This window comes from Oncorhynchus keta, chromosome 6 (genome assembly GCF_023373465.1).
Source record: "Oncorhynchus keta strain PuntledgeMale-10-30-2019 chromosome 6, Oket_V2, whole genome shotgun sequence".
Taxonomy (NCBI): Eukaryota; Metazoa; Chordata; class Actinopteri; order Salmoniformes; family Salmonidae; genus Oncorhynchus; species Oncorhynchus keta.
In genome coordinates, this window is record NC_068426.1 from 6,348,212 (window position 1) to 6,363,211 (window position 15,000).

The 15,000-nt window shown below is 44.4% G+C and overlaps 1 protein-coding gene across 1 annotated transcript in view; it reads left to right on the plus strand.

Moving 5' to 3' along the window:
* dclk1a (doublecortin-like kinase 1a) overlaps positions 1 to 15,000 on the plus strand; it is a 258,899-nt gene that overhangs the window by 94,999 nt on the left and 148,900 nt on the right. Inside the window, 1 exon segment of the mRNA XM_052521745.1 lies at positions 6,157 to 6,256. Within this exon segment, the coding sequence (XP_052377705.1) occupies positions 6,157 to 6,256 (100 nt within the window).

Here is a 15,000-nt window from a genome sequence, read left to right on the forward strand (position 1 = left end):
GGCTCCCTAGTGGGTGGAACTGACTCCTAAGTGGGTGGGCCTAAGCCCACCCATGGCTGCGCCCCTGCGCAGTCATTTGAGATATATAGATTAGGGCCTAGTTAATTTATTTCAATTGACTGATTTCCTTATATGAACTGTAACTCTGTGAAATTTTTCAAATTGTTGCAGGTTGCATTTATATTTTTGGTCAGTCTAAAAACAAGAAGCGACACAGTCAGTCTCTCCTTTACTTTTAGCCAAGGGAGATTGGCATGCATAGTATTGATGTTAGCCCCCTGATAACAGCGAAGAGCCAAGCGTGCCGCTCTGTTCTGGGCCAGTAGCAGCTTAACTAGGTCTTTCCTTGCAGCACTCGACCACACGACTGGACAATAATGATAAAACTAAACTAGAGCCTGTAGGGCTTGCTTTTTGGAGTGTGATGTCAAAAAAGCAGAATCTCTTTATTTCGGCCAGACCTCTCCCCATCTTTACAACCATTGAATATATATGTTTTGACCCTGATAGTTTACAATCCAATGTAACACCATGTAATTTAGTCTCCTCAACTTGCTCAACAGCCACATTATTCATGATCAGATTCAGCTGAGGTCTAGAATTTAGGGAATGATTTGTTGCAAAAAGAATGTTCTTAGTTTTCGAGATGTTCAGGACCAGTTTATTAGTGGCCACCCGATTCTGAAACAGACTGCAACTCTTTGTTTAGGATTGCAGTGATTTCACTAGCTGTGGTTGCTGACATGTATAATGTTGAATCATCAGCACACATAGACAGACAGGCTTTGTGTAATATTAGTGGCAGGTCATTAGTAAAAACAGAAAAGAGTAGAAGGCCTAGAGAGCTGCCCTGCGGTACACAACACTTTACATGTTTGACATTAGAGAAGCTTCCTTTAAAGACAACGCTCTGTGTTCTATTAGATAGATTGCTGTGAAACTACGGTGTGGCTGACGTTTCAAAGTCATAACACCTACAGTATGTTTTCTCAACAACAGGTTATGGTTAATAATATCCAAGGCTGCACTGAAATCTAACAGTACAGCTCCCACAATCTTCTTTGCAATTTCTTTCAACAAATCATCAGTGATTTGTGTCAGGCTTGTACCTTCTCTATAAGCATGCTGAAAGTCAGTTGTTCATTTGTTTACAGAGAAATAGCATTGTATCTGGTCATACACAATATTTTCCAAAGGTTTGCTAAGAGTCGGCAGGAAGCTGATTAGTCGGCTGTTAGAACCAGTAAAATCTGCTTTACCATTCTTGGGTAACGGAATGACTTTAGCTTCCACCCCGGGTCTGAGGACAAATCCTCTGGGTCTGAGGACATATCCTCCGGGTCTGAGGACAAATCCTCTGGGTCTGAGGACAAATCCTCCGGGTCTGAGGACAAATCCTCCGGGTCTGAGGACAAATCCTCCGGGTCTGAGGACAAACACTTTTCTCTAGGCTCAGATTAAGATATGTCACACAGGAGTGGCAAAAGTGTTCAGGATGCCTCAGTAGCTTTTCATCTAGATTGTCAATCAATACCAGGTGGTTTCTCATTAGTGATGGACAACAATAAGTCCTCCCCCCCTCACCCACACTAACATTACAGAATTGAAAATGACAAAACTTTATCTTCCTTATTAAGGTTGTTTATACATGAATATGATGGTCCACTGCTTGTTGTTGACATTTCATGTCTGAGTTTTCCCACTTTGCTAATGAAATAGTAATTAAAGTAATTGGCAAAATCAGAAGGTTTTGTGATAAACGAGCCTCCTCATTCAGTGGAAGATGGAGTTGAACTCGTCTTTCTGTCCATAATTTATATGAAAGTACTCCAAAGCAATTTCCCATCATTCCTTTTATTAGGGGTGTAACGGTACATATATTTGTGCCAAACTGTTCGGTACGGGACCTTGTTCGGTCCGCACTGAATACATGATATATAATAAACACTAGGCCTATAGGCTATGCCTACACTGCGTTGTATGCATCTTGAGTAAATCTGTGCTAAAAAAAAAAAACTATTCCTGGCTTTTCCGTTCAAACAACTAGAGCCTGTACGCGCGTTATAAAACAACTTCTAACTGGGGTATTTCAAACTGTCCTTTTGTGAGGCGCAGCCGGAAACTAGTTCTGTATGACGACGAGAGATGGGGTCGATAAACCAGGAGGATCCTCCATCATCATTTAAATCTCCAGTTTGGGAACATTTAGGTTTCCCAGTAGATTACAACGGCGACGATACAGAGAGTTGTGGGATAAAACGTTAACATATGTCGCCGCGCTCAAAGAGTATAGCCTATGCAGCTGCCAACACCTCAAATATGTTGACACGTTTACTCGGGCATCACCCCAGAATACCAAAGCAAGACAGAAATACAAAGATACAGCAACACAACCTCTGCGTTCAAGCAGCTCCTGGCAGCTGATGTTGACCTGGCCAAATAAATGACAAGAGCGATAGGTGTTTATCATTTTTACAGTCTTTGGTTTGTATCGGCTATCCACACCTCCTCGGGTGGTTGAGAATAAGGGGTTTCGGCACCTCGTTAAAAAAAATGTTAAAACGTTAGAAATGTCCCTCTTGCACTCATTTCAGCAAGCAGGTAGTACCGGCTTATATATCAGCATAGCAAAGCCGAAGTTTTCATTGAATTGCAATGCTGCGATTACTCAACAGTCACAAGCCCATCACATTACCCCGGCTGTGGGGGATGTACCGTGCTACAGACACGCTCCCTCTAAGAGAGTCACAACTGCGCCTCTGGCACGGCGACTGCAATCTGGGATCCTAGGGACGTCCCGAACCTCAAAGGCCACCTCAGAGGACGTTGTCGCATCTAATTCCTGTCCTAGAGAGAATATTCTCATGTAGGTTCTAGCTCGATGCGAATACATATTCAGGAATTGAGGGGTGGGAACATCGTGGTGAAATAGAGTGGAGAAATAACGAGTAACGTTGCTGTAGTTGTCAAGTCTAACTAGATAGATAGATAGCATGCTAACCGTAGCCAGCTAATGAACGTGATATGAGCACCATTTTAGTTAAGAAAGGCATACTGCATGTCAGGTGAACATGATTATTTCAGAAAGACTACCAGTCAAGTCATGTCTTAGCTAAAACCGTGTCTATACGAGCTGTTGACATGTTCAGGGTTGACGTTTGTCTGGCTTTTTTTTTCGTTTGACAATTCAAGTGAAATCTTGACGGACATGATCAAATAGCTATATTCTTTGTTCTCTCTGTTATCATTTCAGTAAGCTAGCTGGCTCTATATAATCAATGCATTATGTAAATTGCGGCCACTAATCCGCTATATAAATATAAAGAATATAAACTACGGTAGTATGGATAGTCTTAACTATTGAAAGGTTTGGAGCGTGTTTTAAAGCAATGGGAGAGTTCATTTTGCATGTTGGGTGTAGATTTCTCTTTAGGGTCAATTGAAAAATGAGCAAACCCTGCATAACCGGGCCACGCAAAACGAATTCACCTAAAACGTCAAAAAACATTCATCTCGGGGCGATGGGGGATTCCGTGGTTCTGAAATACAATCATATTACCCAATTTGACCATGCATAAAATGGTTGTGTATATATATATATTTTTTAATGCAGACTAGCTCAACAAATAAATGCAATTCGACAAATGATCCAACGGATGATTATAATTTGCTGGGAGGGGAAAAGGGGGAGGTGCCAAAAAAAACGAGTCCCGCCCCTTATTTTAATTTGTTCCATGGCAACTGCAGCCAAGTGACGTGTTGTCACTAGTTCCAACAGACATTTTCATATTAATGTCATTTTTTAAACTCTACAGTTTGTTTACAAGCATGATAGCTGTACTTTTAGTTTATGGTTGACACAGCTTGTTGGCCATTAACCGATCTTCATTTCTCATCTAGTTCAAATCACATGAATGAATCCGAGTAGTATTTACTGTACATTTCCACCTCCAACGTGGTAACAAACGCAGTTAGTGATTAGCTGATAATGGAATCAAAATGTATTCCAAGCCATTAATTGTTTGGAAACTCATAAACAGTAGATTTCTAATTTGTGTGTGTGTGTGTGTTGTTTTTAATGGAGAGCATGCTTAGGGCTCGAAACTGGAATCCCTGCCACAAGGATATATGTTTCCACATGGGGGGGAGTGTTACCCAATCAGGATAGACCTTTAGGTGTTCCTTTTCATTAGACACATGTCCTGTCCATCATTAGAAATAGATAGAGAACTGATGTTGACACCATCAGGATAGAGCTTTAGGTGTTCCATTTAATTAGACACATGTCCTGTCCATCATTAGAAATAGATAGAGAACTGATGTTGACACCATCAGGATAGGCATTTAGGTGTTCCTTTTCATTAGACACATGTCCTGTCCATCATTAGAAATAGATAGAGAACTGATGTTGACACCATCAGGATAGACCTTTAGGTGTTCCATTTCATTAGACACATGTCCTGTCCATCATTAGAAATAGATAGAGAACTGATGTTGACACCATCAGGATAGGCCTATAGGTGTTCCATGTCATTAGTCCTGTCCATGAGTGAGATTTGAGATCATTACACAGTATTATTATCATTAGGAATGGCTGGCATCATAAAGATTAGCCTGTATGTGTTGTACTGTTAATTAAGATAGATCTGTATGTGTTGTAGTTAGAGAGAACTGATGTTGACACCATCAGGATAGGTCTGTAGATGTTGTAGTTAGAGCGAACTGATGTTGACACCATCAGGATAGGTCTGTAGGTGTTGTAGTTAGAGAGAACTGATGTTGACACCACCAGAATAGGTCTGTAGGTGTTGTAGTTAGAGAGAACTGATGTTGACACCATCAGGATAGGTCTGTAGATGTTGTAGTTAGAGCAAACTGATGTTGACACCATCAGGATAGGTCTGTAGATGTTGTAGTTAGAGCGAACTGATGTTGACACCATCAGGATAGGTCTGTAGGTGTTGTAGTTAGAGCAAACTGATGTTGACACCATCAGGATAGGTCGGTAGGTGTTGTAGTTAGAGAGAACTGATGTTGACACCATCAGGATAGGTCTGTAGATGTTGTAGTTAGAGCGAACTGATGTTGACACCATCAGGATAGGTCTGTAGGTGTTGTAGTTAGAGAGAACTGATGTTGACACCATCAGGATAGGTCTGTAGGTGTTGTAGTTAGAGAGAACTGATGTTGACACCATCAGGATAGGTCTGGAGGTGTTCCATATCATTAGACATGGATTCACAGGGTGAGATTTTAGATTATTTTAGTAGTGTCATTACACATGGCTGACCACACACACACACACACACACACACACACACACACACACACACACACACACACACACACACACACACACACACACACACAGACACGTCAAGATGAAGCTTCTCTTCTTCCCCGGGAAGGCTTGCCCGCTCAAAGAACTCTCCATCACAACAGCTCCACAGTGTCGCCCTCCCAGAGTGCAAGTAACCTTGTTGTGACCCTGGGCAACACCCTGTCGTTCTCTTCAAACATCAAAGCAGTGACTGGCTCCTGCAGGTTCATGCTCTACAACATCTGTAGAGTACGACCTTTACTTACACAGGAAGCTGGTCAGGTCCCATTCCAGCCTCTTGTCATCTCTCCTGTCTGGACTCACTGCAACTCGCTGTTGGCTGGGCTCCCTGCTTGTGCCATCAAACCCCTGCAACTTATCCAGAACGCTGCAGCCCGCCTGGTTTTCAACCTTTCCATGTTCTCCCATGTCACTCAACACTCGACACGCCCTCCAGTCTCTCTGTGTGTGTATATGATCTCTAACCCTCCAGTCTCTCTGTGTGTATATATGATCTCTAACTCTCCAGTCTCTCTGTGTGTGTATATGATCTCTAACCCTCCAGTCTCTCTGTATGTATATATGATCTCTAACCCTCCAGTCTCTCTGTGTGTGTATATGATCTCTAACCCTCCAGTCTCTCTGTGTGTATATATGATCTCTAACCCTCCAGTCTCTCTGTGTGTATATATGATATCTAACCCTCCAGTCTCTCTGTGTGTATATATGATCTCTAACTCTCCAGTCTCTCTGTGTGTATATATGATCTCTAACCCTCCAGTCTCTCTGTGTGTATATATGATCTCTAACCCTCCAGTCTCTCTGTGTTCCGCCAGGTGACATGTCTCCAGGACTTCTTCGGGGACGAGGACATCTTTGTTGCGTGTGGACCGGAGAAATACCGTTACCAAGACGACTTCCAGCTGGAGGAGAATGGTGAGATACCTCACTTCCTGTGTGTGTGTGTGTGTGTGTGTGTGAAAGAGCCCCTGTCTCTTTCTTTGACTGTAAAACTTTTCTCTGTAAATGTACAGCATTATCCTTACCGTAAAACATATTATATCAGTGGTTTCCAAACCTAGGGGTCACGATCTCATATGGGATAATGGATAAACAGAGAGCAACTGGCAGCAAAAGATCTGAGCACAGAACTCTGAGATATACCGTGGCAGGTCACTTCCATTTTGTAAACTACATCCAACCACATCCATTGTTCTCACGTCAGTTCACAAAACAACGTGGAGACGTGAGATCAGAGCATGACGACGCTCTATTTCACACCTAAGCTTGGTGGTTATCCACGGCGTGGAAAGGATATTCACATTTTGAGAGGAAAAGCGTTGTCATTCGCAATGGATATGAAGGACAAAGGAAACCGCACACTGCTCTTGATAGTATCACTGATCTTTAATAAGCTTTACCTATCGGCCTCACGGCCTTCGTCAGAGCTTTTCTGAGTTTTAAATGTTTTTAATTAGACAACAACCACATCGAATGAGGTTGGAGTCGAAGGAAAAACAAATAAGTGCTAAATATAAATATAAAATATGCATTTCATAAATATTCAAATAAAGTGTGTAAATAAGACGTATGTAAACATGTCTGTAGAACCACAATGAGGACATGGACCTACCGAGCAAGTTTTCATTAATCATTGGGTATGTCGTACGAAAAACATCACAGTGATCTTAAATAGGGGCATAATTCATGATTCATAATGAACCTTTCGGTTACTGGCCCAACACTCTAACCACTAGGCTACCTGCCACCCAACTGAACACGTGGTTAGCGGGGAGAGGATATACGGACACCCCTGGCCTGCCAAACAATGACGTTTGTCGAGCACCTGAGAGCCTCAGCCAAGTGAACCGATTCACACAGGGTTTTAAAGGCCGAGGACACTGTGTCCCGGTGTGGTTGGCGTTCCTGTCCTCCCCACTGAGTAGACTGTAACAGTGACATCTAGAGGGCAACCAATATTAGTTATTCCTTGTGAAGGCTGCTATCCAACTTGAAATATGGGGCGGCAGGGTAGCCTAGTGGTTAGAGCGTTGGACTAGTTCTCGAAAGGTTGCAAGTTCGAATCCCCGAGCTGACAAGGTACAAATCTGTCGTTCTGCCCCTGAACAGGCAGTTAACCCACTGTTCCCAGGCCGTCATTGAAAATAAGAATTTGTTCTTAACTGACTTAAAAAATTATAATCTTGGGAGGGAAACAAATGTGCCTGGTTACTAGATACCATCACTGATACAGCTGCCCAGTGGAAGCAGGCCCCTCGATACAACCCTGGTCATTCACACCTGCTTTAGCGGCTCCCAGAGTAGTTTAACCGCCCAAGATGTGGTGGTTTATGTGTTAAATGCGGCACGTCAATCCGAAAAAAAAAACGTTGGGTCATATCGATGTAAATGCTAGAGGTCAAGCCATGTTCTCTGTCGTAATGGTGACAACATAGACGTCACAAATCTGCACTTGGCTTATTCTCCATGGGCTCAAATGCTGCGGTACAGTGAAGCATTCTCCTACTGACATTCTCCTGACCTGACATTCTCCTCCTGACATTCTCCTCCTGACATTCTCCTGATCTGACATTCTCCTCCTGACATTCTCCTGATCTGACATTCTCCTGACCTGACATTCTCCTCCTGACATTCTCCTGATCTGACATTCTCCTGATCTGACATTCTCCTCCTGACATTCTCCTGACCTGACATTCTCCTGATCTGACATTCTCCTCCTGACATTCTCCTGATCTGACATTCTCCTCCTGACATTCTCCTGACCTGACATTCTCCTCCTGACATTCTCCTGACCTGACATTCTCCTCCTGACATTCTCCTGACCTGACATTCTGCTGATCTGACATTCTCCTCCTGACATTCTCCTCCTGACATTCTCCTGACCTGACATTCTCCTGACCTGACATTCTCCTCCTGACATTCTCCTGATCTGACATTCTCCTCCTGACATTCTCCTGATCTGACATTCTCCTGATCTGACATTCTCCTGATCTGACATTCTCCTGACCTGACATTCTCCTGACCTGACCTGACATTCTCCTGACCTGACCTGGCATTCTCCTGATCTGACCTGACATTCTCCTGACCTGACATTCTCCTCCTGACATTCTCCTGATCTGACATTCTCCTCCTGACATTCTCCTGACCTGACATTCTCCTCCTGACATTCTCCTGACCTGACATTCTCCTCCTGACATTCTCCTGATCTGACATTCTCCTCCTGACATTCACCTGATCTGACATTCTCCTGATCTGACATTCTCCTCCTGACATTCTCCTCCTGACATTCTCCTGACATCTCCTGATCTGACATTCTCCTCCTGACATTCACCTGATCTGACATTCTCCTGATCTGACATTCTCCTCCTGACATTCTCCTCCTGACATTCTGCTGATCTGACATTCTCCTGATCTGACATTCTCCTGATCTGACATTCTGCTGATCTGACATTCTCCTGATCTGACATTCACCTGATCTGACATTCTCCTGATCTGACATTCTGCTGATCTGACATTCTCCTGATCTGACATTCTCCTGATCTGACATTCTCCTGATCTGACATTCTGCTGATCTGACATTCTCCTGATCTGACATTCACCTGATCTGACATTCACCTGATCTGACATTCTCCTGATCTGACATTCTGCTGATCTGACATTCTCCTGATCTGACATTCACCTGATCTGACATTCACCTGATCTGACATTCTCCTGATCTGACATTCTGCTGATCTGACATTCTCCTGATCTGACATTCTCCTGACATTCTCCTGACATTCTGATCTGACATTCTGCTGATCTGACATTCTCCTGATCTGACATTCACCTGATCTGACATTCACCTGATCTGACATTCTCCTGATCTGACATTCTGCTGATCTGACATTCTCCTGATCTGACATTCACCTGATCTGACATTCACCTGATCTGACATTCTCCTGATCTGACATTCTGCTGACCTGACATTCTCCTGACCTGACATTCTCCTGATCTGACATTCTGCTGACCTGACATTCTCCTCCTGACATTCTCCTGATCTGACATTCTCCTGATCTGACATTCTCCTGACCTGACATTCTCCTCCTGACATTCTCCTGATCTGAAATTCTCCTCCTGACATTCTCCTGACCTGACATTCTCCTGATCTGACATTCTCCTCCTGACATTCTCCTGACCTGACATTCTCCTGATCTGACATTCTCCTCCTGACATTCTCCTGACCTGACATTCTCCTGATCTGACATTCTCCTGATCTGACATTCTCCTCCTGACATTCTCCTGACCTGACATTCTCCTGATCTGACATTCTCCTCCTGACATTCTCCTGATCTGACATTCTCCTCCTGACATTCTCCTGACCTGACATTCTCCTCCTGACATTCTCCTGACCTGACATTCTCCTCCTGACATTCTCCTGACCTGACATTCTGCTGATCTGACATTCTCCTCCTGACATTCTCCTCCTGACATTCTCCTGACCTGACATTCTCCTGACCTGACATTCTCCTCCTGACATTCTCCTGATCTGACATTCTCCTCCTGACATTCTCCTGATCTGACATTCTCCTGATCTGACATTCTCCTGATCTGACATTCTCCTCCTGACATTCTCCTGACCTGACATTCTCCTCCTGACATTCTCCTGATCTGACATTCTCCTCCTGACATTCTCCTGACCTGACATTCTCCTGATCTGACATTCTCCTCCTGACATTCTCCTGACCTGGCATTCTCCTGATCTGACCTGACATTCTCCTGACCTGACATTCTCCTCCTGACATTCTCCTCCTGACATTCTCCTGATCTGACATTCACCTGATCTGACATTCTCCTGATCTGACATTCTGCTGACCTGACATTCTCCTGACCTGACATTCTCCTGATCTGACATTCTGCTGACCTGACATTCTCCTCCTGACATTCTCCTGATCTGACATTCTCCTGATCTGACATTCTCCTGACCTGACATTCTCCTCCTGACATTCTCCTGATCTGAAATTCTCCTCCTGACATTCTCCTGACCTGACATTCTCCTGATCTGACATTCTCCTCCTGACATTCTCCTGACCTGACATTCTCCTGATCTGACATTCTCCTCCTGACATTCTCCTGACCTGACATTCTCCTGATCTGACATTCTCCTCCTGACATTCTCCTCCTGACATTCTCCTGATCTGACATTCTCCTCCTGACATTCTCCTGACCTGACATTCTCCTGATCTGACATTCTCCTCCTGACATTCTCCTGATCTGACATTCTCCTCCTGACATTCTCCTGACCTGACATTCTCCTCCTGACATTCTCCTGACCTGACATTCTCCTCCTGACATTCTCCTGACCTGACATTCTGCTGATCTGACATTCTCCTCCTGACATTCTCCTCCTGACATTCTCCTGACCTGACATTCTCCTGACCTGACATTCTCCTCCTGACATTCTCCTGACCTGACATTCTCCTCCTGACATTCTGACCTGATTCTCCTGATCTGACATTCTCCTCCTGACATTCTCCTGACCTGACATTCTCCTGATCTGACATTCTCCTCCTGACATTCTCCTGACCTGACATTCTCCTGATCTGACATTCTCCTCCTGACATTCTCCTGACCTGACATTCTCCTGATCTGACATTCTCCTCATTCTGACATTCTCCTGACCATGATCTGACATTCTCTCCTGATCTGACATTCTACTGATCTGACATTCTCCTCCTGACATTCTCCTGATCTGACATTCTGATCTGACATTCTCCTGATCTGACATTCTCCTCCTGACATTCTCCTGACCTGACATTCTCCTCCTGACATTCTCCTGACCTGACATTCTCCTGATCTGACATTCTCCTCCTGACATTCTCCTGACCTGACATTCTCCTGATCTGACATTCTCCTCCTGACATTCTCCTGACCTGGCATTCTCCTGATCTGACCTGACATTCTCCTGACCTGACATTCTCCTCCTGACATTCTCCTCCTGACATTCTCCTGATCTGACATTCACCTGATCTGACATTCTCCTGATCTGACATTCTGCTGACCTGACATTCTCCTGACCTGACATTCTCCTGATCTGACATTCTGCTGACCTGACATTCTCCTCCTGACATTCTCCTGATCTGACATTCTCCTGATCTGACATTCTCCTGACCTGACATTCTCCTCCTGACATTCTCCTGATCTGAAATTCTCCTCCTGACATTCTCCTGACCTGACATTCTCCTGATCTGACATTCTCCTCCTGACATTCTCCTGACCTGACATTCTCCTGATCTGACATTCTCCTCCTGACATTCTCCTGACCTGACATTCTCCTGATCTGACATTCTCCTCCTGACATTCTCCTCCTGACATTCTCCTGATCTGACATTCTCCTCCTGACATTCTCCTGACCTGACATTCTCCTGATCTGACATTCTCCTCCTGACATTCTCCTGATCTGACATTCTCCTCCTGACATTCTCCTGACCTGACATTCTCCTCCTGACATTCTCCTGACCTGACATTCTCCTCCTGACATTCTCCTGACCTGACATTCTGCTGATCTGACATTCTCCTCCTGACATTCTCCTCCTGACATTCTCCTGACCTGACATTCTCCTGACCTGACATTCTCCTCCTGACATTCTCCTGACCTGACATTCTCCTCCTGACATTCTCCTGACCTGACATTCTCCTGATCTGACATTCTCCTCCTGACATTCTCCTGACCTGACATTCTCCTGACCTGACATTCTCCTCCTGACATTCTCCTGACCTGACATTCTCCTGATCTGACATTCTCCTCCTGACATTCTCCTGACCTGACATTCTCCTGATCTGACATTCTCCTCCTGACATTCTCCTGACCTGACATTCTCCTGATCTGACATTCTCCTGATCTGACATTCTCCTGATCTGACATTCTCCTCCTGACATTCTCCTGATCTGACATTCTCCTGATCTGACATTCTCCTGACCTGACATTCTCCTGATCTGACATTCTCCTGACCTGACATTCTCCTGACCTGACATTCTCCTGATCTGACATTCTCCTGACCTGACATTCTCCTGATCTGACATTCTCCTGACCTGACATTCTCCTGACCTGACATTCTCCTGATCTGACATTCTCCTGACCTGACATTCTCCTGATCTGACATTCTCCTGATCTGACATTCTCCTGATCTGACATTCTCCTGATCTGACATTCTCCTGATCTGACATTCTCCTGACCTGACATTCTCCTGATCTGACATTCTCCTCCTGACATTCTCCTGACCTGACATTCTCCTGATCTGACATTCTCATTCTCCTGATCTGACATTCTCCTGACATTCTCCTGACCTGACATTCTCCTCCTGACATTCTCCTGACCTGACATTCTCCTGATCTGACATTCTCCTCCTGACATTCTCCTGACACATTCTCCTGATCTGACATTCTCCTGATCTGACATTCTCCTGATCTGACATTCTCCTGACCTGACATTCTCTCCTCCTGATCTGACATTCTCCTGATCTGACATTCTCCTGACCTGACATTCTCCTGATCTGACATTCTCCTGACCTGACATTCTCCTGATCTGACATTCTCCTGACCTGACATTCTCCTGACCTGACATTCTCCTGACCTGACATTCTCCTGATCTGACCTGACATTCTCCTGATCTGACATTCTCCTGACCTGACATTCTCCTGACCTGACATTCTCCTGACCTGACATTCTCCTCCTGACATTCTCCTGATCTGACATTCTCCTGACCTGACATTCTCCTGACCTGACATTCTCCTGACCTGACATTCTCCTGACCTGACATTCTCCTGATCTGACATTCTCCTGACCTGACATTCTCCTGATCTGACATTCTCCTGATCTGACATTCTCCTGACCTGACATTCTCCTGACTTGACATTCTCCTGACTTGACTTGACATTCTCCTGACTTGACTTGACATTCTCCTGACTTGACTTGACATTCTCCTGACTTGACATTCTCCTGACTTGACTTGACATTCTCCTGACTTGACTTGACATTCTCCTGACTTCACATTCTCCTGACCTGACATTGTCTTGATTCTCTTACTAAATATTTTATTTCTCTCCTTCTCTCCCCTTATCCATTCCTTCTCTCCCCTCATCCATTTTCAAAAGGACCACCACATTGCTGTGTTACACAACATCAATATCCCTCCCTCCCTCCCCCTCCCTCCCTCCCTCCCTCCCCCTCCCTCCCTCCCTCCCTCCCCCTCCCTCCCTCCCTCCCTCCCTCCCTCCCTCCCTCCCTCCCCCTCCCCCTGTGAACAACAGACTGTGGTGTGTTCCATTAACTACCCTTAGGCCCTTCTTACACTCTCCCTGAGTGCCCCACTAAACATTGTCCAGCATGCAACGAACCACACAAAGAGAGTTCCCTAGTATCAGGCTGAACATTGGCCTCCGATCTGTGTCTACACATCTCTTTATATCTTCATCCCCCTCTCTCTTCTTCTAATTTTCTCCCACCCACCTGCTTTCTTTCCATCTTGCTCCCGTCTGTCTGTCTGTCTGTCTGTCTGTCTGTCTGTCTGTCTGTCTGTCTGTCTGTCTGTCTGTCTGTCTGTCTGTCTTTATGCGGCTTTATTGGCATGGGAAACATTGCCAAAGCAAGTGAAGTAGATGATAAACAATTAATATTTTACAGTAAAACATTAAACACAAAAGTTTGAAAAGAATAAAGACATTTCAAATGTTATATTATGTCTATATCCAGTGTTGTAACAATATGCAAATAGTTAAGTAAAAAATGGAAAATAAATTAACATAAATATGGGTTTTATTTACAAAGGTGTTTGTTCTTCACTGGTTGCCCTTTTCTCGTGGCAACAGGTCACAAACCTTGCTGCTGTGATGCACACTGTGGTATTTCACCCAGTAGATATGGGAAATGATCAAGATTGGATTTGTTTTTCGAATTCTTTGTGGTTCATCTGAGGTAAATATGTGTCTCTAATACATTTGGCAAGAGGTTAGGAAGTGCAGCTCAGTTTTCACCTTATTTTGTTGGCAGTGTGCACATAGCCATATTCTTCTCTTGAGTGCCTGATCTGCTTTTGGCGGCCCTTCTCAATAGCAAGGCTACCTAGTCTGTACATAGTCAAAGATTTACTTCATTTTGGGTCAGTCACAGAGGTCAGGTATTCTGCCACAGTGTACTCTCTGTTAGGGCCAAATAGCATTCTAGTTTTGTTAATTCTTTCCAATGTGTCAAGTAATTATCTTTTTGTTTTCTCATGATATGTTTGGGTCTAATTGTGTTGCTGTCCTGGGGCTCTATGGATTTTGTTTGTGTCTGTGGGGTTTCTATCTCTGTCTCTCCCTCTGTCTCTCTCTCTGCCGTTTTGTCTCTCTCTCTCTCTCTGTCTCTCTTGCTGTCTGTCTCTCTCTCTCTGTGTCTCTGTCTCACTCTCAGATGGGAGTTCTGATGTGACACTAACTGACATCCCTCTTGATCTATCTCGTAGCCTGACGGCCTCTCCTCTCCTCTCCTCTCTGTGTGTGTCATTGTTATGTTGTTCAGTGTGTAACGCCCTCTGTGCTTTTCAAATGTCCAGACCCCTCGTCCTCCTATACATAATTATTTTAAGTAGTACACTGTTTATGTGTGTGTGTGTGTGTGTGTGTGTGTGTGTGTGTGTGTGTGTG